Consider the following 27,985-nt stretch of genomic DNA (forward strand, 5'->3'; position numbering starts at 1 on the left):
ATTGAAAAACAGAGTACAGTGAAAGCTCTTATTACCGCACACTCTTAAGATTAGGGAATTTATCATACAGTCTATGTACAAATTCGAATATGTAGAAAAACATACACATTTTTTCCTGGCTTATTAGTTCGACATATGTTTTAAGCGGAAATGTGATTAAGCAAAGCTATTGTAAATGGAATTTTAGAGCCAAACTTGATTGTCTTTAAAATGCTACTAACTACCATTTTGAAAATTCAAAAAATTAGCTGACATTCCAAAACGTACGTTAAATAAGTTGATAATTTAATTCGTTGTTGACCAACACTGCATATGGCCGATGCGTCAACAGTGAGGCTCATCGACCGACCGCCACAATTTATTGCCAGTCACACAGAGCCACAGCATTAATTACGGTCACATTCATACCGTAGCATCTTGTTTTGGTTTAAACGAATTTTGTTTTAGATTTTAACACGCACAAATAACAAAAAAGCCATAATATGTTGACGTTAACACGCTGCGCCTTCCTGTTGCTCTCGCTGGCCGTTTGTGGTAAGCTGTTGCTGGCACTCAATATGCTGTTTTTCGTGAAATTCACATATTGGGTGTGGCTGCCAACTGTTAACTAATTGAAATTGTTTAATTACTCATTTAATGAAATTAGGTAGCTGGGCCATACGCTGCTACCAGTGCTCATCGGACCAAGATCGCAAGGGTCATGACAGCTGCGGCGCCTACAAGCGCTTCAATCGCACCGAACACATATCCATCGAATGCAACAGCGACGAATCCCACATGCCAGGCTCCTTCTGCATGAAGGTGATACAGCAGGGACCACGCGGCTTTATCTGTGCGTATTTAGTTTATTTGTAATAGTTGGTTGCACTAAGTTCTTATGTTTGGTATTATCTCTACACAGGGGATGGCCGCTGGCGTCAGGTGATTCGCCGCTGTGCATCCGTTTCGGACACGGGCGTCACAGGCGTCTGCAACTGGGGCGTGTACGAGAACGGCGTCTACTGGGAGGAGTGTTATTGCTCCAGCGACAGTTGCAACGGCGCCAGTCTATTGACCATGCACAAGTCCCTGCAATTGCTGCTTGGATTTGCACTGATGGCGGGCGCAGCAACGTTTATGCGCAGCTAGAAAATTGATCGCCCAGCAGCATTCAACAAGTGCCTTTCCAAGCAAGAAAACTTAGTTTCTAGGTGAATTTTAAAGTGTTGTCCACAGTCCGTCCACATTTTGTATTTAATTTTAAGAGTTACAAAAAGTTGTACACATTCCGTCCACATTTTGTGTTTAATTTTAAGAGCTACAAAAGTTGTACACTGAATCTCGCAAAACATTTTTTGTGCATTTCACAACTCGAAATATATAATAGTTCATATCGTATGACAAACTGACACTAATCGACTTCAGCTGTGTGCACCTGCTTGGACAATACCTTAATGCCGCCATCCATCCAGCCAATGCTGGAGTCCTTGGCCACCGCCGAGTAGATCATTGTGGAGCCATCATCAAAGTGTTTCATCGCCAGATACGATTTGCCATTCTCCAGCCAAATGTGCTTTTCGTCTGGCGTATTCATGCCCGGCTGGGCGAAAAAGTCCGATTGCACATTATTACCCTCATTGTTATACTGTAAAGAAGCCAACACGTGAGCTAGTAAATGATTATTCTTACTGATTATCTTAACTGTCGCCACTTGCCCATTTCTCGTAGAGCCTGATCGGCTGATGCGTTTGTGTCCAGCGCAGCACTTGCAAATAGAACCTCATGAATTTGTGCACATTACGCTTCACCTCGAACGAATCGGATCGACTGAATTTGGTCAAATCGGCCAGCGTGCTGTTGCAAATGATCCGATCCTTTGGCCGGGCCAGCGTACCACAAATCCCATACGCCACACGGAGCATGCACTCGAAACTCTCGTCCAGCAGTTGATTCAGCGTAGCACTAGCCTTCGGTTGGCCTTTCGTTTGCCCCATAATTGGCAAGGTGCTCAGTTAATTTGGATGTTAGTCAAAATTAGAATTCAGTGAAAAAATCAGAATATAATAACAAAACTATATGTGTTTTTGGGGAATTTCAGTTTAAAAACTCTCTAATGGGATACGAATGTCATTTTGAGGCTTTCGGGTCAGCTAAATAAAAATGTATTATTAATATTAAATATAATATATTTAATGCATTATACATTCTGTAGAAAATGTATCTCTTGGATCCATCTGTGATACATTTTCTATTCCTTAAACGTTTTAATCTTGCTTATCAACTATATATTTAGATTTGCAGACACACATCGATAATATCTCTAAAGAAAAAGTTGCTTAAGCTACTCTTAACTCTTCATATATATGTAATCATATATGTTTATATAGCTATATCCTGTTTATTTATCAATCTGCCATTACAAAAATTATTTCACTGGGTCACTTGAGAAATGCCGGAATTAGTCTTTGAGTACAGCTCGTGCGTTCCAGCCGGCCCCTATAGATGTACAGACAATGCAAAAGAGTCCCAGATTAAAATTCATTTTTCTTACGATAGACTCTGATATTTTCTCTCTGCTTATATACTGCTTAGCCAGAACAAATGTAATTATCGGCGTATTATCTGATTTGAAATGCTTTTCGTATACGTAATGAGAAAGATTATAAAACAAAAAATTATAAATATATATCAGTCATATATCATATTAGCTAAGAATTTCCTATAACTGAGAGTTATCTATAAAATATCTCAGTTTCTAGTTTTTTATGCCCAGCGAAAATTTGACAGACAGTCAGAGAGAGAGAGAGAGAGAGAGAGAGAGAGAGAGAGAGAGAGAGAGAGAGAGAGAGAGATACACATAAACATTATTTATTTAAAAAAATTTTTAATAGTGCTGCTTTTATCTCTTAAATAAAATGTCAAAAGTTATATTTTCCCTTTTTGGTGCATGTATGTGTATGTATGCATGTAATATTTTATTTAAATATTTACATAACATTTTTAAATGAAATCAACTAATTATATAAGCTGATCGAATGGGAATTGTTATAACAAAATTCTATTGGCACCAAGACTTCCGCAAACGTGCAGGTATTTTATGCATTTGATTGAATATATATATTATATAATATTGAATATATCTCTATTTATAAAATTGTTTGTCCTGATTGACTGACTGACTGACTGACTGACTGACTGACTGACTAATTGATTGACTGATTGACTGACTGACTGAGCCAGCGAAATAAAGATTTATTATTAAAATTAAATATAATATATTTAATGCATTATTTATTCTGTATGCAATCCATTTTTTTTTTAAATTAGAAAATGTATCTTTTGGATCCAATTGTGATAAATTTTCTATTCCTTAAACGTTTTATTCCTGCTTAGCAACTATATATTTAGATTTGCAGACACACATCGATAATACACACATCGATAATAAAGAAAAAGTTGTTCTTTACTCTCTTCATAAATATGTAATCATATACATAGTTATACCCTGTTTATTTATCCATTTTTTTTTTACAAAATATATTTCTCAGGGCCACTTGTGAAATGGCGTAATTAGTCCTTGAGTAGAGCTGGTGCATTCCAAACCTCTTTCCAGCCGCCCGGCAAAGCTGCGCAGATAATGCAAAAGAGTCCCAGATTAAAATTCATTTTTCTTCCGATTGACTCAGATATTTTCTCTCTGGTTATATACTGTCCTGCCAAAGCAAATGTAATTATCAGCGTATTATCTGATTTGAAATGCTTTTCGTATACGTAATTATAAAGATTATAAAACAAGAAAAACTTTTTATTCAATACTCAAACTAGCTAAGATTTTCATAAAACTAAAATCTAGTCATACAAAAACAAGTTAATTTTCTTTACAAAAATAAATGTTTTTCCTTTTTATCCAGGGAAATTTTTTGATGTACGCAAAGTCCAGACGGAAAGTATCTAAATAGTTTTTGGGCGGAGTGTCCAATATCGCAGAAGTCTATATAGGATATGATATTATATAGCTGAAAAACTTTTTTGTTTATCAAGATATCTTGACCAAACTCGGCATTTATTTGTTTTACTATGCTCCTCATGTATATGCAAAATCCTATCAACATCGGACCACTATATTATATAGCTGCCATAGGAACGATCGGTCGAAAATTAAGTTGTGTGGAAAACTTTTTTGATTTTGTAGATATCTTTACCAAACTTAGCATTTATAAGTTTCACTGTGTTCCCTACAGTTATCCATAATCTTATTCACATCGGACTACTATATCATATAGCTGCCATAGGAACAATCGGTCGAAAATGAGGTTATTGTATGAACAACTTTTTTGTTTATCAAGATATCTTGACCAAACTCGGCATTTGTTTGTTGTACTATGCTCCTCGTATATATGCAAAATCCTATCATCATCGGACCACTATATTATATAGCTGCCATAGGAACGATCGGTCGAAAATTAAGTTGTTGTGTGGAAAACTTTTTTGTTTTTGTAGATATCTTTACCAAACTTACCATTTATAAGTTTCACTGTGTTCCCTACAGTTATCCATAATCTTATTTACATCGGACTACTATATCATATAGCTGCCATAGGAACGATCGGTCGCAAATGAGGTTATTGTATGAAAAACTTTTTTGTTTATCAAGATATCTTGACCAAACTCGGCATTTATTTGTTTTACTATGCTCCTCATGTATATGCAAAATCCTATCAACATCGGACCACTATATTATATAGCTGCCATAGGAACGATCGGTCGAAAATTAAGTTGTGTGGAAAACTTTTTTGATTTTGTAGATATCTTTACCAAACTTAGCATTTATAAGTTTCACTGTGTTCCCTACAGTTATCCATAATCTTATTCACATCGGACTACTATATCATATAGCTGCCATAGGAACAATCGGTCGAAAATGAGGTTATTGTATGAACAACTTTTTTGTTTATCAAGATATCTTGACCAAACTCGGCATTTGTTTGTTGTACTATGCTCCTCGTATATATGCAAAATCCTATCATCATCGGACCACTATATTATATAGCTGCCATAGGAACGATCGGTCGAAAATTAAGTTGTTGTGTGGAAAACTTTTTTGTTTTTGTAGATATCTTTACCAAACTTACCATTTATAAGTTTCACTGTGTTCCCTACATTTATGCAAAATCTTATTTACATCGGACCACTATATCATATAGCTGCCATAGGAACAATCGGTCCAAAAATTAAGTTGCATGAAAAACTTTTTTGTTTATCAAGATATCTTAACCATGCACGACATTAACTGTTCTCGCTGTGCTTCTTAGAAAAAGTTGGGTCTGCAAGGGTATTAAATCTTCGGCGTGCCGATGATAGCCCATCTCAGGTTTGTGTATAAAAAGAAAACACAATTCATATTCTTTATTTTATAACATTTATTTTGCAATTTTTGATTTTGTTTTCAATATGTATACGTTTAATTTAACATTAACTTAACTGTTAATTAATTGTATAATTTGTCGTAAGATTTTTTTCTGACTTTATGCCCAACTATTTCTGAAAAATTGCGCGCCTGTTAACAGTTTTTTTTTTATTTTTAAAAATTGTACGCTAAAATTCAAAAGTTACATTTTTATTTTTATTATTTTTATTATACCTTTTATGCCTTTACCAATTACACTAAAATCGACTCTTTTTGCTAACCTTAAGTTTTTTTTTATGTATACTGCATTTAAGTAGATTTATGTTGAGTTAAGTAAATTAATTTTGACTAATTGCTTAGAATTTAAAGACCACTAAACCGAATTGCAACAAAGTACTGTGAGCGAGTGCGTAGAAATAATAAATTACTTTAAGCTAAGGTGCATGAGAGAAATTAAGAAAGATCAGGCTAAGCCCTAGGGCATAGCTCTATGAGCCTTGCCATATGACGTTCTACAAGGCCTCCAGGCCCAAATATGCCACCAAATTCCTTCACAATCCGAACGAAGTGAAAAAAGTTTGCTCAATGTTTGTTTTTTCTGTTAATGGATGATCAAAAATATGTATGTTTAAGAAGCCGAACAGAAATACAATTAATTTAGGAATTAGAAGCGAGTCGAATGCGATTATGCGTCGCGCAGATTGACAGCAAAAAAAGAATTTAAATAGAATTAAATAAAAATAAAAACTTAGACTTTTTGTTTTTAAATTTGTTAATTAAATGGAATTAACTATATATAATAATTTAAAATTAATAAAAATTGCACAACTAGCGCATCGTTGGGTTTTCTTTGCCGGACACTTGGCACGAATCTCTGCCACGCATAAACGCATCCAGCTAAACAATTTGACAGACAGACAGACAGGCAGACAGAGACATATACACAAACATTATTTAAGACTAGTTTAAACATTAAGCGAATTACTGTTGTTGTTGTTGCAGTTGTTGTTGTTGCTGTTGTTGTTGCAGTTGTTCACAAAGTGAAGCAGAAAGCAGATCGAGAGCCTAAACCACAATGGGCGTGCGTCCATCCAAGGTTTTGCTATCCGTCAGCGTGGAGGACAATGAGCAGGAGGTGTTGTTGTTGTTGTTATTGTGACTGCTGCTGGGCTCCTCATCCTCTACCTCCTCCAGCTCCTCCTCATTGTTGTTGGCATGCACCTGCACGCGCTCGGTTAGGGTCTGCGGCTCACTGGACACAGACGCTGGCGAGCCGAGACGTTGACCCGCCAGCGCCGGCAGGGGCGTGTGTATGGCATACAGACAGCTGCTCGATGTGGATGATATGGAGCTGCTGCTGCTGCTGGGCGTTGTTGCCGGCGGCTCTGGTTGCTCCGCCGGCTGCGAATGGAGCTGTGTGATTAGCGTTTCCTCCTCCTCGCTGCTGGTCAGCTCGTTCAGCTCCGCCACGGTGCGATGTATGCGTATGTGCTGCACATCCCCATCCTCCTTGTCCAGTTGGCTATTTAGCTCGTAATACAGCTGCAGGCTGTCGTTCACAATCGGCGCAAAGAGCCGATGAAATTGACGCAGCAATTCGGCCTCGTTACCCAGTTCCGCCTGCTCCTCCACCTCCCCCTCCAGCTCCAGCTCCCTCTCCTGCTGCTGCTCTGCTGCTTGTTCTTCTTGGTAGAAACTAAAATCAATTGCCTGCTCTACGACCTTGCCATGCTTATCAACAACATTTATTGAGCAATCTTTAACACTTCGTTGACCGCGTCAGACTTTGCCCTTCGGCGATTTGCATTTCGAAGGCGTCGCATTTCCGGCCATCCTACAACAAATAAAAACGATTGTATTATTTATTGAAATTATGAGCGAATCTATAAAGAGAAATGTGATTGATTGACATTAGAAATTAATGCTTAAGAGTTTATCGTGGTAGTCACTTTTACCCGGGAATCCGAAAGTTTTAGAATATCATTCGATATTACAAATAAATGGCTGAATAAGTAATCCTTAAAATATAACATAAGAAAAGCCAGACAAAACGTTTAACCTAGTCTCTTATATTAGTTTAATTATGAAAAAGTTTTGGCTTTTCATTCGATAAGCAAAAAATCAATCACAAATATATTTGTGTAATTTGAATGAATATGAATACGGATAACCTCACTGACAAAAAGAAGTTAAATTTAAATAGCTGAAGAGGAAATCCTTAAAATATAACATAAGAAAAGCCAGACAAAATGCACCCTAGTCTCTTATATTAGTTTAATTAAGAAAAAGTTTTTGTTTTTCATTCGATAAGCAAAAAATTAATCACAAATATATTTGAAGGAATGAACGAAAATGGATACGGAATACCTCACGGACAAAACAAGTTAAATTTAAACAAAAAAAAAAGCCAGGCAAATTTCGTCCCAGTTTCTTATATTAGTTGCCTACCCGCTGGAGTCGTCCTTGCCGGTTTGTGTCTGGGCCGTGGAGACCGTGTTCTTGGAATAGGGCGCCTGGAATGAGGTCGATGTGATGGTAAAGTAGCCACCAGGTTTTGGCTTTAGATGCCGGTTATTCATCTGCATGTGCACAGTCTTCATGAACTCGATTTGGTGTGCCAGCTTCTGGATTTGCTCCTGCAAAAACGTGAGTACAAGATTAGGAATTGTTTAAACTAATATTTGCTTGGCGCTAACTTTGAGTTCCTCGTTCTCCTGATACAGATCGGGCGACTCTTCGGGCACCAGGCCAACGCCGTTTAGCGAAAAGGATGCGGTTATGCTGCGCACCTTGGCCTTCTGATCCCATTTATCGCCCTGGCCCTTCAGAACACGTGCAATTTTCGGACCAAAGACCAAGGCAATGGTCGTCGTCGTCGATAGCTGGGTGCGCACAAAGCCCAGCATGTATTTGTAATCGGGCCCAGCATTCGGAAAGAGCATCACACTGAGGGCAAGAGAATTTCAATTTTAGAGGAATGTCAGAGGTAAGTCAAAAGGTTAGTAGAAAAATCTAAGGCTTAGTCAATTTCCGATTATACATCTTATTTGCATCATCAATTTTTACCTTGAGGTTCAAACATTCCATTTTGATTTTATCAGTCACTGACAGTTAGTACCCGGCTTTGCCCGGGCCAAGAACAACTTTGAAATTGGGCTTGTAGGAAAATTTAACATTTAAGTATCTTAAATTCCAGCTAGCGGAGTTTCCCATGTGTTCCCTTATCAGAACACAGTCAGTAAATCAGTCTGGCCAAACAGTTTTAATTTGTGTTTTAGCTCTTAAACCAAATCGTAACGTTGCTTAACCGTAAACCTAACCTCTCTTGACCTACGACTAAAAATTAAACTGAAATTACGTCGGCAACAAGTTGAGTATTGTATGAAAAAGAAAGTTTAACAACAAATTGCATTAATTATCAAAACACTTGAAAGGATTTCAATTTGATAAGCAGCAGCGGGCAGAAGTTGGCAGGAAGCCGCGCGATGAACGCAGAACTTGGCAAAGAAATCCGTGGAATGCCGATGTAAACAAAATGCGGCGAGCAAGAAACAAACGGACAGGAAGACGGGCAGCCAGACGGTCGACCAGGCGGGCGGGATGAGAGAGAGAGAGAGGAAAAGACGGACGGGGAGCCTGACAGCATGTCCTTGCAGACCGACAAAAAGGATTACAACGGAAACGCGCGCGCGCACAAAGCAAAGGAATTTAATTAAAACGGGCATCGCGAAATTGTGGACATGATGTGCTAGCAGATGCCCAGGGATTACCCAAGAAAACAACCAGGGCAGCAAACCCAGCTCGGATTAAGATTTGCCTCGTGAAAGCAGGTTTTCACATATTTCACATATATCACATATATCAAAATAAAAAGGGTTCGGCAGCTCTTTTGGCAGCAAATCCGGCTGAAAATTCGGTTCATAATCAACCAGCCTTAGCCCTAACTTCTTTAAGCCAATTTAATCCGAGAATATGGCTGAAGATATTCCAAAGATGTGGAAGACTTACTGAAACGCGACCATGGCAATGTTCACAATGGCAATGTTGTAGATGGCATAAGAGATCAGACGCGCCTCGTTGTAGAGACTCTCCGCGTTGCGCACATTGTAGCAGACCCGTATGCCCCAGGCCAGAAAGAAGACCTCGCCAATGGCCAAGCTGTGATCCCACCAATTGTACGAGCATTGCTTGAACTTAAGATGATGCTGATCGTAGATCTGTATGGAGTAAAACAGGTGAAAGCAAGTGAAAAGAGGTGAGAAACTGTTGGAGAGCTGAAAGAAACTGCAAAAAGCGAGCAGAAACTGCAGGAAAACAATATAAACAATTAGAAAGTTAAAAAAGGAAATGATAGAAAAATTTACCGAATTAAAATAAAGGGATTTTAATATCTTAATAGGAGTATAAGTAAAGTAACAAAAGGGAAATTATAAAAGGGAAATTTTCAGTTCATTAAGCGCATTTAGAGATATGGAAAATATAGCTAATAGGGTAAGATGAGGAAAATAGAGAATTAAAATCAGAAATAATGATAAAAGTTAACGCATAAAATGGATTTTAATGCATTATAAGGTATATAAACAAATAATTAAATAGAAATTTCAAAAGGGGAAATTTCAGTTCACAAAGGGCATTAAAATTGGGAAATATGTAGTTAATATATTTAGATGAGGAAAATATGAACATATTTAGTTAATGAAAATAAAAGGATTTTTGTAAAAAATTATATAATTGTTATAATTTCCAACTTTCCAATATATACGTTAATCCAAAGGATTAAAAGCTTTTGTAAAATTTGATTAAAGCAAAAAGATAAAGCTAAGGATTACAGAAGATAGGTATCTAAAAACATCGTAATTTCTATAAAATGTATCAAAACAGAATATCTAATTAATCAGGACTTTGAAAAAACTTTTTAAAATCCTGTCATTATAGCATTCTTCGATTTCTTGTACTTACCACCTCAGCGTAGGGCGTGGCCGAAATAGTCCAAGTGCCCAGATAGATGAGCATTACGAGCAATATGGGCACCATCCACTGCAGAAGCTGCTGATCGTTCAGCTTGATCTTATGGGCCGACTTGACGCGATATGTCAGAGACACGCTGAAGGCAAAGAAAAAGAGAACATGAAAGGGAGCACAACAGTGATAAAGAAAGAGAGAGAGAGAGATAGAGGCAGGTAAGGTCGACTTACCGCCAGGTCTTCATCAGCAGCGAGGTGTAGGTAATGCAGAAGCCCATGTGACGCGTCCACTTGGTGGCAATGCACCAGGTGGTGTCCAGGTAAGGAAAAATTGCGACCATCTGTTAAATGTCAGAAAAGGGATTTGATTTAGATATATATAACGACTATCCGGCTTCATTCATTTAATGTTTAACTAAAGTGTTTAAGTAGGCGGCAACAACAGGAACCGGGAGCTGCTGAAAGTGCCACTCAAAGTGCCGTTAAGTTGACAGCGGATATGCCCGGAAGGCAGTTGACAGGTGGGTCGCTTTATGGGTGGTAAGGCCCACATGGCCTGACTTTTTGCCCATACAGAATTCCTCTTTAGAAGCAATTGGAACAAAGAGAAACTTGAGTTCGAAATTAAAAAATTTTTTTTAACTTAAATCTATCTCTCGGGGTTCAAACTCACGGATTGTGTATTGTCAAGTAGTGACATGAATACGACTTTTAAAGTGGTTCACAAAATGATCCAGTTAGGCTCAAAACGGAACTAGTTCTTAAAAGGTCTATTACTGGATCCTTTTGAACTGCAGCTACAAATTTCTTTATCAGAAAAAATCATTTACGACTTTTAAAGTGGTTCACAAAATGATCCAGTAAAGCTCAAAAGTGAACTAGTTTAAATAAATCTATATCTGATTCCTTTTTAACTGCAGCTAAAAATTTCTTTATCATAAAAAATCACTGAATCATTAAGTAAAATGGTTCACAAATCGAACTAGTTTGGCTTGAAACTGAACTAGGTCTCAATAAGTCTATTACTGGTTCCTTTTAACTGAACTACTTTCAAATAAGTCTATTACAGGTTCGTTTTTAACTGCAGCTACAAATTTCTTTATCATAAAAAATCACTAAATCGTTAAATACGTCTTTTAAAGTGGTTCACAAAATGAACTAGTTAGACTCAAAACTGAACTAGTTCTCAATAAGTCTATTACTAGTTCCATTTTAACTGCAGCTACAAATTTCTTTATCATAAAAAATCACTAAATCGTTAAATATAGTACAAATGAATTTAAAGACAAATTTTGCCATTGCTAGGTAGAAGATCTAGCTCCACTTTTTCTTTTTCCCTGCGACGGGCTTGGTGGTTCCTCATTGTTTACATCTGCATTTCCACTCTGCTTGCTGCTCCCTTTTGAATTCGCATTTCCACTCTGCTTGCTTCTCCCTTTTAAATCTTCAGTTCCAGTCTGCTTGGTGTTCCTCTGTGCATCCTCATTTCCATTCTTCTTGCTGTTCCTCTTTGAATCCTCAGTTCCACTCTGCTTGCTGTTCCTCTTAGAGTCTTTATTGTCACTCTGCTTGCTGCTCCTTTTTAAATCTTCATTGTCACTCTGCGTGGTGCTCTTTAAATCTTCATAGTCACTTCGCTTGCTGCTCCTTTTAACACTTTCATTGTCACTCTGCGCGCTGCTCTTTAAATCTTCATAATCACTTTGTTTGCTGCTCCTTTTAAAATCTTTATCGTCACTTCGCTTGCTGCTCCTTTTTAAATCTAAATTGTCACTCTGCTTGCTGCTCCTGTTTAAATCTTCAAAGTCAATCTGTTTGCTGTTCCCATTGGGCATAGCGGTAGCTTCGACAAGTGCTTCCTTTATCGCTGGCCTGCTGAGTGGATTCATGCACTGGTTGCAGTCCTCCATGCCCGGAGTATACTCCTCGATCTGAATGGTGGTCTCAAAGAAGTGGTAACGCTTGTGGATCAGCGTGGTGGCCTTTTCCAGGATGAGCTGAGGATCGGCATCCTTGGCGATGGCCAAATGGGCGGAGAGCGCTATCTTACTGATGCTCAGCGCCCAGATGCGTAAATTGTGGACATGCTCGACGCCTTCGATGCTAAGGAATGTGCGCTGCACCTCGCCATAGTCCATATAATCGGGCGTGGCCTCCATGAGCACCATCATGACATCCCTGAGGATGCGCAGCGTGACCACCAGGACAATTATCGAGAACACAAACGTACAAATGGAGTCGACAATCGCCCATTCGGGCTTGAAAAAAATAATGATGGCGGCCACAAAGACGCCAAAACTCTGAATTATATCGCCAACGACATGGATAAAGGCGGCCCTCACATTTATGTTCTCACCATGAAGGTCCGTGCATTGCGTGGATATCGAGGCTGGGATCAGATGTTGGCTCTTGCTGGTGCCCTCAATGGCCGTCGGTTGGGAGATATGCGAGTGAAGCCGCGGCTCGCGATTGGCCTGGGCGGACGTATGCGTATGCCCAAGGCCCAATTGGATGGCCATAATGAAATTGACAACAATCGCCAAGGCGGAGGTAGCCAGCATTATGGTGGCGTCCACATCGTGCTGGCCCGTGATCAGCCGATCCACGGCCAGCCAGACAAGTATGCCCGTAATTACCCAGATGACGTAGACGGAGAGCATGGCGCCAATCACCTCGGCACGATACCAGCCAAAGTTCAAGCGCTGCGTCGAGGGGCGGCCGCTCAGATACAGGGCGAACAGCGAAATGAGGAAGCCCGCCAGATCGGTCAAGAGATGAGCGGCATCTGTGGCTATGGCCAAGCTGCGGGAGAGTATGCCGCCAACGATCTCGCATATCATAAAGAACAGGCACAGGATGCTGGCCACGATCAGCTTGCGCCTGGCCCGCTTGTCCACGCCCTCGTGCCGCTCGTAGTGGCAATGATCCCGATACGTGGTCCTTATGTGCGAGTGGCGTCCGATTATGGTCAGGGTGCGCATCGATTCCGAGCGCTCCAGTTGGCTGGCCCGCTTCTTCTTCTCCTCCTCCTTGGCCTTGTCCATGTCCTTGTCCTTGTCCACAACGATCACCTCGCTCGGCATGCGACTGTTCTCCGTCAAGGGATGCACGACGTCTTTGGTCAGGCGGGGCTCAGTCACGGCATCGCGTGAAACCGGAAATAGGTAACGCAACAAGTTGGCCGTCAAGGAATGCTTGTCGGGCAAATCGGCGATTTCAGCTCTTGCGCTATCCGCACCCTGTTCCTCGGCTGGCGGCATAGTTGTAGCAGGCGTAAAGCCTGGACGGACCGAAGTCTTGCCAGCGCCATATGGCATAGGTGTCACCTGGCTAGCGGTTACCACCTGACGAAGCGCAGCGCCAGCCTCTTTGGGCGCACGGGCACGCACAAAGCTCGAGCTGATGTTATCCCCAATTGGCAGAGCTGATCTTGATGCACCAACTGCTTGGATATCTTCTGCCATGTCCTCGCTCTGCTGAGTCTGGTTTCCGGTAATTAATTTGGGCACACTTGTAGTCGGAGTCATCTCATCATCAGCTGTCGCCTCCAGGCGTAGATTAGGAGCAATTGCATCCATAGAAATTACCTGATCACCTGTTGCTGCAGCTGTTGCCTGAATCTCGGCTGGCTCTGCTCTGGTTGTCGCCGGTTTTTCACTTGGCACGGGTCTAGCTCGTCCAAAGTGTGGAAAACGCGAAAAGAAAGTTGCTGTTGGCTCCACTGGAGTTTTTTCGGTGGCAGCTGCTGGATTAGCTAACGGAGCTGTTTCTTCGGGCACATTACCCTCCTGATTGGGCGATGCTGTTGCTTCATTTGTGGCAGGTCTAGGTCGACCAATCCGTGGAAGATTTGTTAAAAGGCCATCCAGCGACTGCTCTCCTGTTCCAGACGTTGGAGCAACAGATTCAGCTGTCTTTGCAGTCGCTGACTCATCCAGATTAGTGGAGCTGCCGACTACGTTTGTAAAAGTTGTGGACGCCTCAGTGGGCGCGGGTCTAGCTCGTCCAGGCAGCGGAAAATTCGTGAAAATAGCTGAACTGCTGGCTACTACCTCTGCAGACGCTGGAGTCGCAGTTGGGATTGGTTCAGGCAGTGGAAGTTCCGTATCAAAATCCGTTGGCGATTCTTTGATGGGGATCTTCATTGGGTCTGCTGTTTCCTCGGGCGCTGGGCTTGCGTTCGGGGCTGGTCTAGCTCGTCCGAAAAATGGCAAACTGCCGAGAAAGCCTGATGGTGCAGTCTGTGGAGCTGTTGTATCATCGGCAGCTTCTCCAGGAGTATCTGAACTGTTGGCTGCGGGCTCAGCAGATGCTGCTCGGGCTTCATTAACAGCATTAACAGCTCGTCCGAATAAAGTTATATGGCTTTGAAATGTAGCGGATGCCTTCTCTATTAAGGAGGCCACTGAATCTTGGGCCGCGTCTGAATTGGTAAAGTTAGTCGCAGACTCTTGAGCCAAATTGGGGTTCATTGCCTCCGCAGTCGACGCAGCTTCGTTTTTCGCTGGTCTAGCTCTACTCAACGAAGGCAAATTAGCAAAAAAAGCGGCCGATGTCTTGTTATCCTTGGGATTAGCGGGATCCTGCTGACCAGCTGAACTCTCAGCAACTGATCCATTCGAGTCCCGTTTATCCCGACCAAATTGAGGTATATTATTAAAATTACTTGTCTTCTCCTGTGGCCGTGGCGTTATCATGTCTTCACTGGCCGGTTGTCCATTGCTCGGCTCGTAGTTCAGAGCCCGTCGAATTGGCACCGTCAGAATGTTTATGGAGCCCGATTGTCGTGCCTGCTCAGCTGGCTGGTCTGCTGGCACGGATTTGACTGCCTCCAATTCGGCTGGCGCACTGATCTTGGACTTTGTTGCGTTCTGTGCCTTGGCTTGTAAATAGGATTTGGGCTTGGAGGCAGCTTCAATGCGCTGCAATCTTTGCTGCTCTTCTGCCGTCAACTGCTCCGGCAGCTCCGCGAGAGAAGTAATCTGAACATAAGCTGGATGCATCACATTATTGCTGGTATCCGACGCTTTGAGCCTATCGGCCCAGGTGTCATTCTGCTTCGGTGTTGCTTCGCTCGCCTTTTTCTTCAGCTTTTCTCCCCAAGTCTCGAATTGCTTGGGTACTTCCGGGGTTCGTTTCTTAAGCTTATCAGCCCAAGTCTCGGACTGCTTGGGTGCTACCTCGGTGTCCTTCTTTTTGTGAATATTTGTCGAGGCTAGCTCGGTGCTGCTCTTCTTGACTTTATCCGCCCAAGTTTCTGATCGCTTGGCAGTTCCTTCGGCTCCTTTTTTCTTGAGCCTATCTCCCCAGGTTTCCGACTGCTTTGGAGTGTCCTCAGGGGCTCCCCTCACCTTCTCTGATTGCTTTGGCTTGTCGTCCTGTGTCTTCTGCCTGATCTTACGCAATGCCTTAACGTCTTTGTCGCCAGTTAGCCCCGAGGCTGCCGATTCGATTCCCACATCGGACACTGTCTTGACCCACTTATCTTGCGTTTCTGGCGATGCGTTCTTCTTAAGATTATCCATCAGGCTTACAATATGCCGTGGCTCCTCACGTTGGCTCGTTCGAGTCTGCCGCGGCTCAATATCTGGTATCTTAACCATTTCTCGTAGTGCGGCCTGCATGGCTTCCTCATCCTCGCTCTCATTCTCGCTCTCGCTGGGATGGGGTAAATTTCCGCCACGCTCCGTTGTTCGTTTGTTGTCGCTCATGCTACAGATTTTATGCTCCGTTATTTTACACTCAAACAAACTCTGATTAGAAAATCAGTTACATTTATTAGTATACGATACGCTTTGAAGCTCCCAAGGCTGCCATAACAAGCAACGCTCCCAACCCGCCCAACCTTCCTCGAAACAACCTCTTAACCCATTTGTTGTGCTTGTCGCTTGGTGTTACTCCTAAGTTGGCCATTGTTCTCACGGCATTTATGTGTCCGGTGGGGCTTCCATTGTCGTTTGGCTAATGTTGACAGCATAATTGTAAACAATGCGAGGAGAACTTATGAATATTTAGCAAATGTTTGTATACCCTGCGTGCAAACAGAATAGATGACACTTTTATAATATGAGAGCGAATATTTATAGAAAATATTCCAAAATATTTTTAAAATAATATTGCACATTGGATTCATAGTTTAAACGTATTTTCGCGTAATGTTTCGTATAATGTCGCGCTGTGCTTAACATTTGTAAACTATGTTAGCTTTAAGCTGTTCTTTTCGCGTTCTGTTATACTTTAAATAACAGTCGCTGTTAAGTGGCAGTGAGAAAATATTAGGCTGTCATTTCAATTGATGCGCTATGTTAAGCAGCCTATTAACATATGTTAACTATACTATAAGCCCTGCTGCTACTATATGTTAAATAGTAGACACGCTGTTATTTTAACATTTCAGCCACATAAGTTTAACAGTTTAAAAGCAAATCTAAGTAAACATATTTTTTTCAGTTAGCCACAATTTCATTAACCCTTTGCAGTTACAAGCATAATATCAAAAGCTCAAATGCCGCCGCGTAGGCAAGTTCCTAAAAGCCGCATTTAAAAGTCCATAAAAAGGAGTTTTATGTTGCGTTTGCCACAGGTGGAGCATGCCCTGGTCTCGGGACGGGCTCTTACATGTGGGTCAATTGTAAATGAGACCTTTTGTCACATTAGCAGCAGCTGCCATTGTCGTCTCATTCATTCGTAATGGCCTTTGTGTGTTGCACGGCATTTAATGGGTTAAGTAGCCGGCTGAGTGAAAGGCGCTCTCACTCTCAAAATGGGTTAACAACTCACCTCCAGATACATAATGGCACAGCCGATGAGCGTGATCATCAGGAATATGGGACTGGCCACCTTGAAGACTTTGACCCGCCGATGTCGGAACAGATAGCACAGTAGCACAAAGGTGCCGCAGGCGCAGCCAATCGAAATGGTCAGCAGGGATATTCTGTGTGTATCCAGATTAAATACATTTTATATATCTATAGATACTCTAGATTAGGATCAACTCACCTGAATGGCCAATGATAGTTGGCCAGGCAGGGCTCGGGGCCGGTGCAGGTGTCACAGCCGGGTGCGCAAGGCAAACACTTGAATACATCCGTATAGTAATTGCTTATATTGTCCTGATGCTCCTGCCAGGCAATCTCCATGATGGTGCCATTGAAGCCATCCGGATGCCGCAGCGAATAAAAGCCGCGCTTGCACAGGCATTGATAGGCGCCACGTGACCAGCTGCTGCCGGACATGGCCGCCAATATTTTCCCGCTGCTTATTGTCGGCGCCTCCGCGCTCGGCTGGCGATAGTCGCACTGCAATCAAATGTCAATTAATTAAATCGGAGCTCCGACAGTCAGACTTACCACCATGGAGGCGCGATGGCATTTGTGAGAGCTGTGAAATGCCTGCAAATCATTTATGGTGTCCACATCATTGGCACTCGCCATCGCAGCTGCTGCTGCCGTCGCCCGCCGCGCCGGCTGCCTTTGCCGCATCAGCAACTGTTGCTGGCTGCCGAAGCGATAGGGCAGCGCATCGCACTGGTTGACCCGCAGCGAGGTCACATCGATGTCCACGCTGATGAAGCCGCGCAGCCCATGCCGTCCACTCGGCGGTATCGCAATGCTGTACGAGACGAGCCACTTGCTCAGCGCGCACGAGAAGTACGGGTAGGTCCACCAGCCCTTGTAGTAGTTATTCGGTGGACTCGGCGCAAATTTCGGGCTGCGCAATGTCGGTGTGCTGCTCTCATCCTCAAACCTGTCAAAATTCGCAAATTGCAGTTAGGCGAGAATGATTGACTAGCTGATACCCTCTATCTCTATTGACTAGCTGATACCCTCTACACTCTAGGGAAACTTGAGGTCTTCAGCTCTTTACAAATGGAGAGACAGATGACGCCTGTTATATACACTCATCAGGCTTGGAGATACCCTCTGATTGATTGATTCATACCGAGACCGATTGACTAGCTGATACCCTCTACACTCTAGGGAAACTTGAGCTCTCTAGCTCTTTATTAATGGACAGACAGACGATGCCTGTTATATACACTCGCCCAGCCTGGCGATTGATTGATTCATACCGAGACCGATTGACTAGTTGATACCCTCTATCTCTATTGACTAGCTGATACCCTCTACACTCTAGGGAAACTTGAGGTCTTCAGCTCTTTACAAATGGAGAGACAGATGACGCCTGTTATATACACTCATCAGGCTTGGAGATACCCTCTGATTGATTGATTCATACCGAGACCGAATGACTAGCTGATACCCTCTACACTCTAAGGAAACTTGAGCTCTCTAGCTCTTTATCAATGGACAGACAGACGATGCCTGTTATATACACTCGCCCAGCCTGGCGATACCCTTTGATTGATTGATTCATACCGAGACCGATTGACTAGCTGATACCCTCTACACTCTAGGGAAACTTGAGGTCTTCAGCTCTTTACAAATGGAGAGACAGATGACGCCTGTTATATACACTCATCAGGCTTGGAGATACCCTCTGATTGATTGATTCATACCGAGACCGAATGACTAGCTGATACCCTCTACACTCTAAGGAAACTTGAGCTCTCTAGCTCTTTATCAATGGACAGACAGACGATGCCTGTTATATACACTCGCCCAGCCTGGCGATACCCTTTGATTGATTGATTCATACCGAGACCGATTGACTAGCTGATACCCTCTACACTCTAGGGAAACTTGAGGTCTTCAGCTCTTTACAAATGGAGAGACAGATGACGCCTGTTATATACACTCATCAGGCTTGGAGATACCCTCTGATTGATTGATTCATACCGAGACCGATTGACTAGCTGATACCCTCTACACTCTAGGGAAACTTGAGCTCTCTAGCTCTTTATCAATGGACAGACAGACGATGCCTGTTATATACACTCACCCAGCCTGGCGATACCTTTTGATTGATTGATTCATACCGAGACCGATTGACTAGTTGATATCCTCTACCTCTATTGACTAGCTGATACCCTCTATCCTCTAGGGAAACTTAAGGTCTTCAGCTCTTTACCAATGGAGAGACTGTTATATACACTCGCCCGGCTTGGCGATACCCATTTATTATAGCCAAGGTCGATGCGTACAGGGTATACATGGGAGAAGGGCAATAATTAAGGTGCTTCCCACTTACCAGGGATAACTGTGTGCAGGCTTTTTGCCAATTTGCAGGCCCTCCTCCTCGTAGCGCTGCGTATCGTGTCCGCTCTTCACCCACCAGACGTAGGACTGTACCGCGCCGTTGGTTAGGTTCAAAGCTAAAATGCGTGCACCATTTATGTATTCATCCGTGAGCAAGCCCTTGGCCAGCGCATCCGAGAGTCCTATAAAAATATGTTGGCAAATTAAATGTGAATGTGAATGTGTGTGTGCGTGTGTTTGTGTGCAAGACCTGAATGTGGGTCAGCGCGCAAGTGAAATGAAAATAATTTAAAATCTGCTACGGAAATGTGAAAATTAAATGCGGAAACATGGAAACGTTCAACCAGACATAGTCGAATAAACAGACGGACAGCAGACATACTCATTAAAATTTCACTTACGGCGATTAATTGGTTTAATAAACGTTGACATTTGAATTATTTCTTTATTCAGCTGCGATAAACGTTTTGGCTTTTTCAATTTTCAATTTGGTTGCATGCCAATGCATTATTGAATAATTAACTTTTCCCCTTACCCCTTTCGCAATGCCTGCATTTTTGCTGATAAGCGTTGCGCAATTCGCTTTCGCTGACTCAGTGCAAGACATTTTGCGCCATTTGCGTTTTTCGCCGTGCACCGCTGGAAGGACATTGATTACTTTTTCCCAATTGGAATACTATTTGCCTTGACTTTACAGAGAAACACAACTAACGGGCAGCTAATTCGGCTGGTTATCTTAATTATCTGGCCAATTTTTGTTTGTCCCAATATTTAAGCTAAATTTTTAATAAGTCTACAATTGCAAGAATTTTGTAACGCGACTTCGATTTTGCGGCTAATTTAATGCAATTCGCCGCAGCGGCGAAATGTGTTGAGTTTTGCAGCTGCAGCGGCGAAAACTGTAGCTACTCATTCCATTAAGTGTTGAGTTTTGCGAGTAGCGATTATTTTTTGCACAATCCAAGATCGGAAAAAACGTTGGCAAGTTGAAAAACGAATTTTATTGTTATTGCAAATTGCATGCGTAAAATTAAAGAAAAGAATAAAAATGTTGAATTCATTGACATGTTTTTAATAAAAGCATGCAAATATTTTAAATGTTTAATCAGCAAATGTGTTGAGCTGTCAGCGAGCATGCTTACATTGTGTGTTTTTGCATAATTCATGAGCAAATAATATACACGACATTTTACGTATTTAATAAAAATAGTAGCTGTCATTGCAAGTAAGTTTAATTTTATCTACATTACACATAGTATATAAACATGTAATCAATTTAAAGCCTGTTTGTTGTGCATACAAAATTGACCGAGTGTTTAATTGCGGAAATTAAAAATTTGTTGGCACATTTAATTTAGGCTCAACTATCATCGCGATGTTGACCTTGAAATAGTTTTGTGCTATGGAAAAAGCCCATTAAAAGAAACACTGAAACTGCCCTTGGTATAAAAAATGTCGGCAGCTCTGGCAGCAATGATTAATATGCGCGACGGGTGCACAGCGCCCGCATCCACGCACCCTCCCGCACCCGCCCGCACCCGCAGCCCCTCTGACCAGCTTGCTTAGTGTGCAGGGTCGTTTGTAAGTGGGTGGAAGGGAGGAACGGGGGGTGGTGGTTGTCAAAAGTTAATATTTTTTCTGCCGCACTTGCCTGGGCAGCCGCATTTCTGTTTGACTTGTTCCGAGCGCTGCGAAGCGAGCGGAAACAAAAGCAAAAACTGTTTACAAAGTAAACTTATTTAAATTCGATTAGCGCAACTTCCGTGGCACTTTCGCTGCGTGCCCCATTTCTTAAACATACTCTTACAGCGCGGCTATTACTACTTTAATGTAGCGTTGATTTCGCAGAGTATAAACTAAGAGAGTCTGAGAAAGGAAATAATTTAGGTCTGGTTGAGAAATACGAGTTTGTTAAAGAAACTTCCAACAGTTGAATTAATTTGGAATATTTTTAAAAGAATTTAAATGCAAGCGTTGGAGAATAATCAAAGTTATTCTACAAATCTTAAGTCTTAAGATCCATTTCCTTAGTGTTATATTGCCTTTGCGGATAGTTTTCTTTATTGAAGGGTCTTTTGGCTGCGACTCTTGGCAGATTGTCCTTCTTTATATATTTTGATTAGTATGTATAATGCTTTGCCACTGCTACTTTGGAGTTGTTGCTGCTTTGTTGCTGGCCCATAAAGCAAATACGCAGCAGCAGCGGCGGCAAATGTGGCAAGTTTCTTGTGCGGGCGTTGCAAGTGAGAGCTATGGACAGCCGTGTGGGCGGACGTAGTCGTGCCCATAAACAGAACGTTCCTGATGCCAAGTTGCGTCAAAGTGTTGCCACAAGTTCAAACATTTGCGACGGCTGCGAATGTGGCAGGCAGCCTGAAATTGTGGCAGGGTAACCTTATGGTAAACAACATTAGCCAATGCCTGTCAACCGGCTTAGACGCTCACCTAACACAACACACACACAGCCACACACACACACAGGCACACTCTGTTCTAGCTGTAGCCGTTTGTGTTATAGCCATGTTTGTCATTCATCATCTGCGTGCGATTTCTTGCACTCGGTTCGCATCATCAATCTTTAGCTTCAGAATTTATGGCCACCGAAGAGAGTGGAGTGTGCGTGTGTGAGTGTGTGTGCCTGCTGCCAAGTGTTGCAAGTGCTTTGTGTGTGTGTGTAGGTGTCAGACATAAACATGCACAATTGTGTCCAATTTGTTTTTGGCACAAAAGTTTTGCTTAGCTCTATGTAAAATTGACAATTATTCAACTCGAACACACCCACAAGATTTTTGCTGTGTATTTTTGTCCAGGTGCGTGTGATTGTGTGCGACTTTTCTTGTCTTTGTTCTCTTCTTAGTAATTAAATTAATCAGAGATTCGGTTTGCCCGAAAACCATTTAAATGGCATTTTTTTAATGGAACACAAAAGCTGCTCGCTTTGGTTTTTGAGCTGAAAACATTTTGTGTGCTCTGCAATTTATTTCTTACTGTGGCTTGTGTGAAATGAGAGTATTTTGCTACGGGTTGAGGTCAGCAAAATGCACAAATTTCAAATTGGTTTCTCTAGAGACCACAGTTCATAATACTATAAATTAATTAAAAGATGCCCTTTTATTTCCTTTGTAGACATCTCACACACTGTGTAGAGCACAATGTGGGCTACAAAGTGAAATTTATATTGGTTAGCCGAAAGAAAGCTTTTCCGATGAAAAGTGACATAGAACTTTATTTGCCGCAGGCAGCAGACTTGTTTGATTCGATTGATTGGGATAATTAGAGTAATACAGCTAGCATAGAAACTAGATGATATGTTTACTAAATTCGGCAGTTACGAGGAACTAATATATATATTAAAATACTAATATTGGATTACTTCCATTACAATTAATTGAAGGAAGCCTTTTTTATTTATCATTGTATGAAAACTTTTATGTTATATTTTGAGATATTTAACATTACGTTATATTAAATAATTACAAGTTTTGTTATATAGGGCGCAGATCATATTAAAATCGGACTACTATATCGCAAATCTTAAAAAAGAAAAAATTATTAAGGAATTGAGTTTTTGTATCTCAGACTCGTTTCGTATCGCATATCTGTGCTATGCTTGTTTTTAACCCAAACATTTATGCAAGCTATCATATATTTTAAAGCTTGCTACTTTATATTTTTTCTAGTTTTTTTTGGAATAAAAAAAGTAGCTCGCATTCAGATTTTATTGGTTGCGATTGTGCGCATACTTTGTATAGTTAAAACTAAATTCAATTAAAGTCTTTGATTTCTGTTTTTTCATTTAGGGCTTTTTTCATGCCATTTTTTCATATAAATAAATACCAAAATATTTGGTAACAATTGGATTAAACTGGCTTCCCCTTTACCACAGTTTGCATATTTATTTATTTTTTTTGTAACAGAATGATTGCAGATAATAAATGAATATGTAAACAACGTTGCACGTGATATATTTCCATAGATATTATTGTCAATAAAGTGCAACTATTGTACAAATATTCATGTGTAATAAAAACACTTCTGTTATCAAATCAGCTTTGAGTTTGATATGTCGCTGTACAACGATGCGTATGCTTGTTATTTGCCTGAAATTCTCTTAACTGAATCAGAACAGAAATCAGAGCACACTGTCCATTTGCTTGTTTATCGTGTAAAAGTTGATGGGACACATAAAAGCGTTGCTTAAATCAGAGATGAATGCAAAAAGGGCACAACACAACTTCAAATTAAACAGAACAAGAACGGCTAGCCGAAGATTAAATACACTTTTAAAACATGTGGCCTGCGGGCTTGTAGATATGCGAGGAGAATTTAAAGCTCAAAATTTCAAGCTATATAATATAGTATTCCGATATTAATTAGATTTTGTAAATGGGTTACACATTGAATGATAAAATGAAAATACCCTTTAAGAGGGCATAAAAATACCATTATGTGCGCGACAATAAAAGGCAACTAAGGGTAGGTTGGCAGCAAGCGCCAGCTGCATGCGTGTTGTGTAAGGCAAAGGACGAAGGCAAAGGCAAGGGCGAGGGCGAGGGCACAGGCGCTGGCAGGACGTTTGATGCGCCACAAGTGCGTCGTTGTCAGCCCCAAAGGCAGACGCAGCGCGCTGTCACGCCAAAAGCGAGGAACACGCCCGATGCGCTACCCCCATCCGCGGCCGGGTCCCAGTCAAGGGAAGCAGCAGCAGCAGCAGCAGCTGCCTTGACAATAGGCGGTCAGAGCTATCAGTATGTACATACATGAATACATATATATATACTACATATATATGTATATCTATCTATCTGTATGTATGTATATAGCTGCGCAGTCAAGGACAACAGACGCACAATGAACTCATCGCACACAGAGTCGGTTCGGTTCGGTCGCAGGATAATAACAGGGGGAAGGAGGAAGAGGAACAGCAACTGCTTGTTGAGTGCTGGGGCACACCAGTTGCCTTTGTGTCCTGGACAAGCGCTTGATTTGTGCGCACACCGATGTGATGCTCCTCCCGCATTCACGGAGCCCCGACCCCGATGTACAGCCGCCACTCCATGTCAGCTCTGAAAAGGTGCGACGTGTCAGCAAAAATCGCATAAAGTGAAAGCAAATTTGCTGTCATTTCTGTTGTTGTTATTGTTGTTGCTGTGCCGGCAAGCAACAGGACAGGTTATATGTATATACACGCACACATACATATGTAAATTTTGTATAGAATTTGGCACCATCCGCCGCCATTGTAACATCATCAACTGCTGCTCTATCTGCTGGGTCCTTGAAATTTGGATGTCTCGCATAAATTATTCGAGGGAAAAGCTTCTTGCAAATCGAATAAATTTAAGCCAATTTTTTAAGCTGAAGACCCCCAACTGCTGGCACTCAAAGGATATCAATTGCCTGGCGACCTTAAATGCTTGGATTGAGAAGCGCAAAGAAAGGCGTTGGGTTTAAATAATGCTGCTTGAAATTTATGAGTGTCATACAGAGGGCTTACACATATGTTTTGCCTTTATTTTTTTTCATAAATAGTTAACTTGCTTGTGATACATTATTTAACTTTAAAATCAGTCAAGGGAAGCTTGTTTTTTCCGTCCCTTGTCTGAGGGTAAAAATGAGCAGAATTTAAAGCGCTCTTCACTGAAACATCTTAAATTAATTTTAAAAGAGAATTTGGCACTTAAACGAATGCAATGAGAATTGAACTGTATTAAAGCTGTATTTGAATATATTCAGTGCATATTTGAATAAATATCAAATTATCAAATTGATGATTATTGACAAACAGTTAAATTTGACAGGAAGTTATGTAAGTGATATATATTGTAACATGCGCTTGTCAATTGTTAAGATTCCTATGAAACTTATATTTGACAATATGTTAAATTTTGACATGAACATTAAGGAAACTAAGCTATGTCCCTAGATAATTAAATGTAGTTGTTGTTGCCGACCATTTAATTGTCGGCGTCCCAATTTCTCGGCACGCTACTTACCAAAAATTAGCTAGCCTATATAAATCAATATATATTTATCAGACAATAGCCCAAACCGAAGCCTTGACGCGTGACATATACATCAATAAGTATAGCTAATGTATCTGTTTTTTTCAGGTGCATGTATTTTGGGTAATTGCTGTGATTAAACGATACTCACCGCCATGTCGTATGATGCCCACTTCCTGGAGTATCGATGCCGCCAAATCGGCCTTTTGTCTGCTGCTCTCGAACCGCTCCGAGTTGATGGGCACCTGGAGCGGTCGATAAAGCGTGGAGATGCACAGTGTACCCAGATTTTCGGTGGCGATGTCGTGTATTGTCACCAGCGATTGCTCAATGGCCGTCTGCGTGGAAATCGAGGGAGACAAAAAAAAGAAAAGAAAGCGTAAACTCTATTCATTACGGGTATTTATAAATGCCCAAAAGGGACCAACAGGCCCCACCTGGCCGAACGGCGTACCCAAATCATTTGCTTGGTCAACATGTTGACAAACGCATTAAAAATACATTTTTGGCTAAATACATTCATGGCCAAAAGCTGCCGCCGGGCAACAGCTTTGGCCAGCCTTTTGCCCACGCCTCACGCCAGCCTCGGCTTTTCATCGTTTGAGTGGAAAATTGAGTTATTGGCCGCGCTTTGTTCTACACTGCCCAAAAGCGGCTGGCTTTAAATTGTTTTGCTGCTCATTGTTACCATCAAATTGTTAAAGCGGCCCAAAAGTCTGTGTTTGTGTGTGTGTGTGTGTGTGTGTGGCCGGACATCTTATTGTTTTATTCTGTTTTGTTCTCAATTGCTTTGTTTTGCATGATGATCTCTTAAGTGCTTGAGAAAGAAAATTAAAATTGAATTGCTTAGCCCCCGTGGCGGACATTAGTTAAGTTGGCATAAAACTAATTACTTTAATTAATTTTCATTTAAAGCTTATTTTCCTTTTCCATTCTTATCTAATCATAATTATCGAATCTATTTCTTGCAGATATTGTATCTTAAAACAAGTCGCTTAACTTGGAACATTTGCTGTGCTTAAAATATTAGCGAATTTATGGAATAAGAGGTTTGGCTGCTCCTCCTGAATTCTCCTAGACTTTAAGTTTCATTCTTCTTAAATTAATACTTTAATCGAGGCAGCAATTGAAAAAAATGAGCCAAGAGTGAAAAAGCGGATTTTAATTGGTTCGAATCATGAAACGAAATATCAAAAGTATTTTTGGCAATATTTAATTATTTTTGAAAGATTTCATTATGATTATCATTTAAATACATTAAACCAAATCTAGAAGTCCAAATCACTTTTTCTTATAAAGAATAAAATAAAGAATCGCAATTAGATCGAATTTCTGAAAGTTGCGAGTTCCTAGAGACCTCTACGACTACTATCTGCGTGCAAATTAATTAAGTGGCCTTTCATTTTTTCTTATCCTCAGCTCTAAACTGTTTAAAAGCGGTGCTCATCGATTGAGCAGATTAGATTTCCGTTTAACTCAAGCTGCAAAGTCAAGAGAAATTTCTAAACGATTTTCCCGACTACCGCAGGCTCTTCAGCTAGTTAGGCGAAATTTGAGCTTGGTGAGGGGAGAGGGAGGGGTGCAGTATTTAGTGCTAACTAAGTTCACTTAATATTAAAAGAAGAAGTATTCTCGACCTCCCGGATAGATAAATTAAATAAGTGCAACTTCAACCTAACATGCAAAATAAGTAAAATATAAAAGTATGTTTAACTGGAAACTTTCTGTTGCTCTTAATCTTAATTATAGCTAACTAAATTTATTTATTGTCTTAAGACAATAAATAAATGAAATGTTAAAAAAAAAACTAATATTCGGCCAAGTGATGTACACATACAATTAGTTGTCGTAGTAGGCGTTAATCGCAGCTGCAGTCGCCGCAATTATAACAATTGCACTTGGCGCTAATTGCAGCTTATGATGATGAATTATACTTAAGGCAGCAAACAACCCAACCACCCCACCACCCAACCACCCCACCGTCCCGCTACTTACACGCGTGACGATGTTGCCATCGCCGATTCGCAGAAGGTTCTTAAATGGATTGCCTTGGGCTGCAGTTGCTCCTAACCAGGAGCTGGCCATTGAGGAGGATGTTGCCGCTGCCGAAGCGATTGCTGCTGCTGCTGCTGCTGTTGTTGTTGTTGTTGTTGTTGCTGTTGCTGGCGCATTCGCTGTGCCCGTTGGGTGTGTTGCTGCTGTTGCTGTTGAAGTTGTTGCCGCTGTTGTTGAATTTGCCTGCTCAACTGCCAGCAGCAGCATCAGCATCAATAACCACAGCGGCAATTGTTTTGTCGCCCTTACACGAATGCCAGCAACTTGTTGATGTTGTTGTTGTTGTTGCTGCTGCTGCTGTCGCTGACAATTGCCGCCGACTCCTGCTGGCAGCGTTTGCCACTTCTGGCGCCACTTTTCTGCATTGAGCATGCATTTCATTGTTGTTTTGCATTTGCCACTGTGCAGCTAGAAAGA

General features: G+C 41.3%; 4 protein-coding genes and 1 long non-coding RNA gene across 5 annotated transcripts; 2 read left to right on the forward strand and 3 right to left on the reverse strand.

Moving 5' to 3' along the window:
* Window positions 1-375: 375 nt before the first annotated feature.
* On the forward strand, window positions 376-1,388 carry LOC135430188 (uncharacterized). Its single transcript, XM_064684751.1, has 3 exons — window positions 376-534; window positions 647-832; window positions 902-1,388. Exons 1-3 carry the CDS (start codon window positions 483-485, stop codon window positions 1,126-1,128), a joined length of 465 nt encoding a protein of 154 aa, XP_064540821.1. The 5' UTR covers window positions 376-482; the 3' UTR covers window positions 1,129-1,388.
* Window positions 1,266-2,090, reverse strand: LOC135430187 (uncharacterized). Its single transcript, XM_064684750.1, has 2 exons — window positions 1,695-2,090; window positions 1,266-1,624 (listed from the first exon to the last, which is right to left on the reverse strand). Exons 1-2 carry the CDS (start codon window positions 1,971-1,973, stop codon window positions 1,391-1,393), a joined length of 513 nt encoding a protein of 170 aa, XP_064540820.1. The 5' UTR covers window positions 1,974-2,090; the 3' UTR covers window positions 1,266-1,390.
* A 3,352-nt stretch (window positions 2,091-5,442) lies between these two features.
* Window positions 5,443-27,976, reverse strand: LOC135430238 (probable G-protein coupled receptor CG31760). Its single transcript, XM_064684816.1, is given in 12 exon segments — window positions 5,443-7,220; window positions 7,835-8,022; window positions 8,083-8,332; window positions 9,395-9,603; window positions 10,346-10,490; window positions 10,582-10,691; window positions 17,131-17,284; window positions 17,350-17,648; window positions 17,700-18,096; window positions 19,501-19,690; window positions 25,665-25,851; window positions 27,509-27,976. Coding segments are annotated over 12 exon segments (3,339 nt in total). The 5' UTR covers window positions 27,950-27,976; the 3' UTR covers window positions 5,443-6,451.
* ZnT33D (Zinc transporter 33D) lies at window positions 11,561-16,123 on the reverse strand. Its single transcript, XM_064684794.1, has one exon. It carries the CDS (start codon window positions 16,059-16,061, stop codon window positions 11,652-11,654), a length of 4,410 nt encoding a protein of 1,469 aa, XP_064540864.1. The 5' UTR covers window positions 16,062-16,123; the 3' UTR covers window positions 11,561-11,651.
* LOC135430239 (uncharacterized) lies at window positions 25,207-26,709 on the forward strand. Its single transcript, XR_010436580.1, has 3 exons — window positions 25,207-25,317; window positions 25,622-25,912; window positions 26,485-26,709. It is a non-coding gene; the product is annotated as an uncharacterized LOC135430239 (long non-coding RNA).
* Window positions 27,977-27,985: the final 9 nt, after the last annotated feature.

Source organism: Drosophila montana, unplaced genomic scaffold (assembly GCF_035044405.1).
Source record: "Drosophila montana isolate Dmon_TW-CO22-7 unplaced genomic scaffold, ASM3504440v1 contig_2_1, whole genome shotgun sequence".
Taxonomy (NCBI): Eukaryota; Metazoa; Arthropoda; class Insecta; order Diptera; family Drosophilidae; genus Drosophila; species Drosophila montana.

Coding starts and splice junctions, on each gene's coding strand:
- LOC135430187 (XM_064684750.1), bottom strand. CDS start 1,973: ATGGGGCAAACGAAAGGCCAACCGAAGGCTAGTGCTACGCTGAATCAA. Junction 1,625..1,694: donor TCAGGCTCTACGAGAAATGG/GCAAGTGGCGAC, acceptor GCTTCTTTACAG/TATAACAATGAGGGTAATAA.
- ZnT33D (XM_064684794.1), bottom strand. CDS start 16,061: ATGAGCGACAACAAACGAACAACGGAGCGTGGCGGAAATTTACCCCAT.
- LOC135430188 (XM_064684751.1), top strand. CDS start 483: ATGTTGACGTTAACACGCTGCGCCTTCCTGTTGCTCTCGCTGGCCGTT. Junction 535..646: donor GCTCTCGCTGGCCGTTTGTG/GTAAGCTGTTGC, acceptor TAATGAAATTAG/GTAGCTGGGCCATACGCTGC. Junction 833..901: donor GGGACCACGCGGCTTTATCT/GTGCGTATTTAG, acceptor ATCTCTACACAG/GGGATGGCCGCTGGCGTCAG.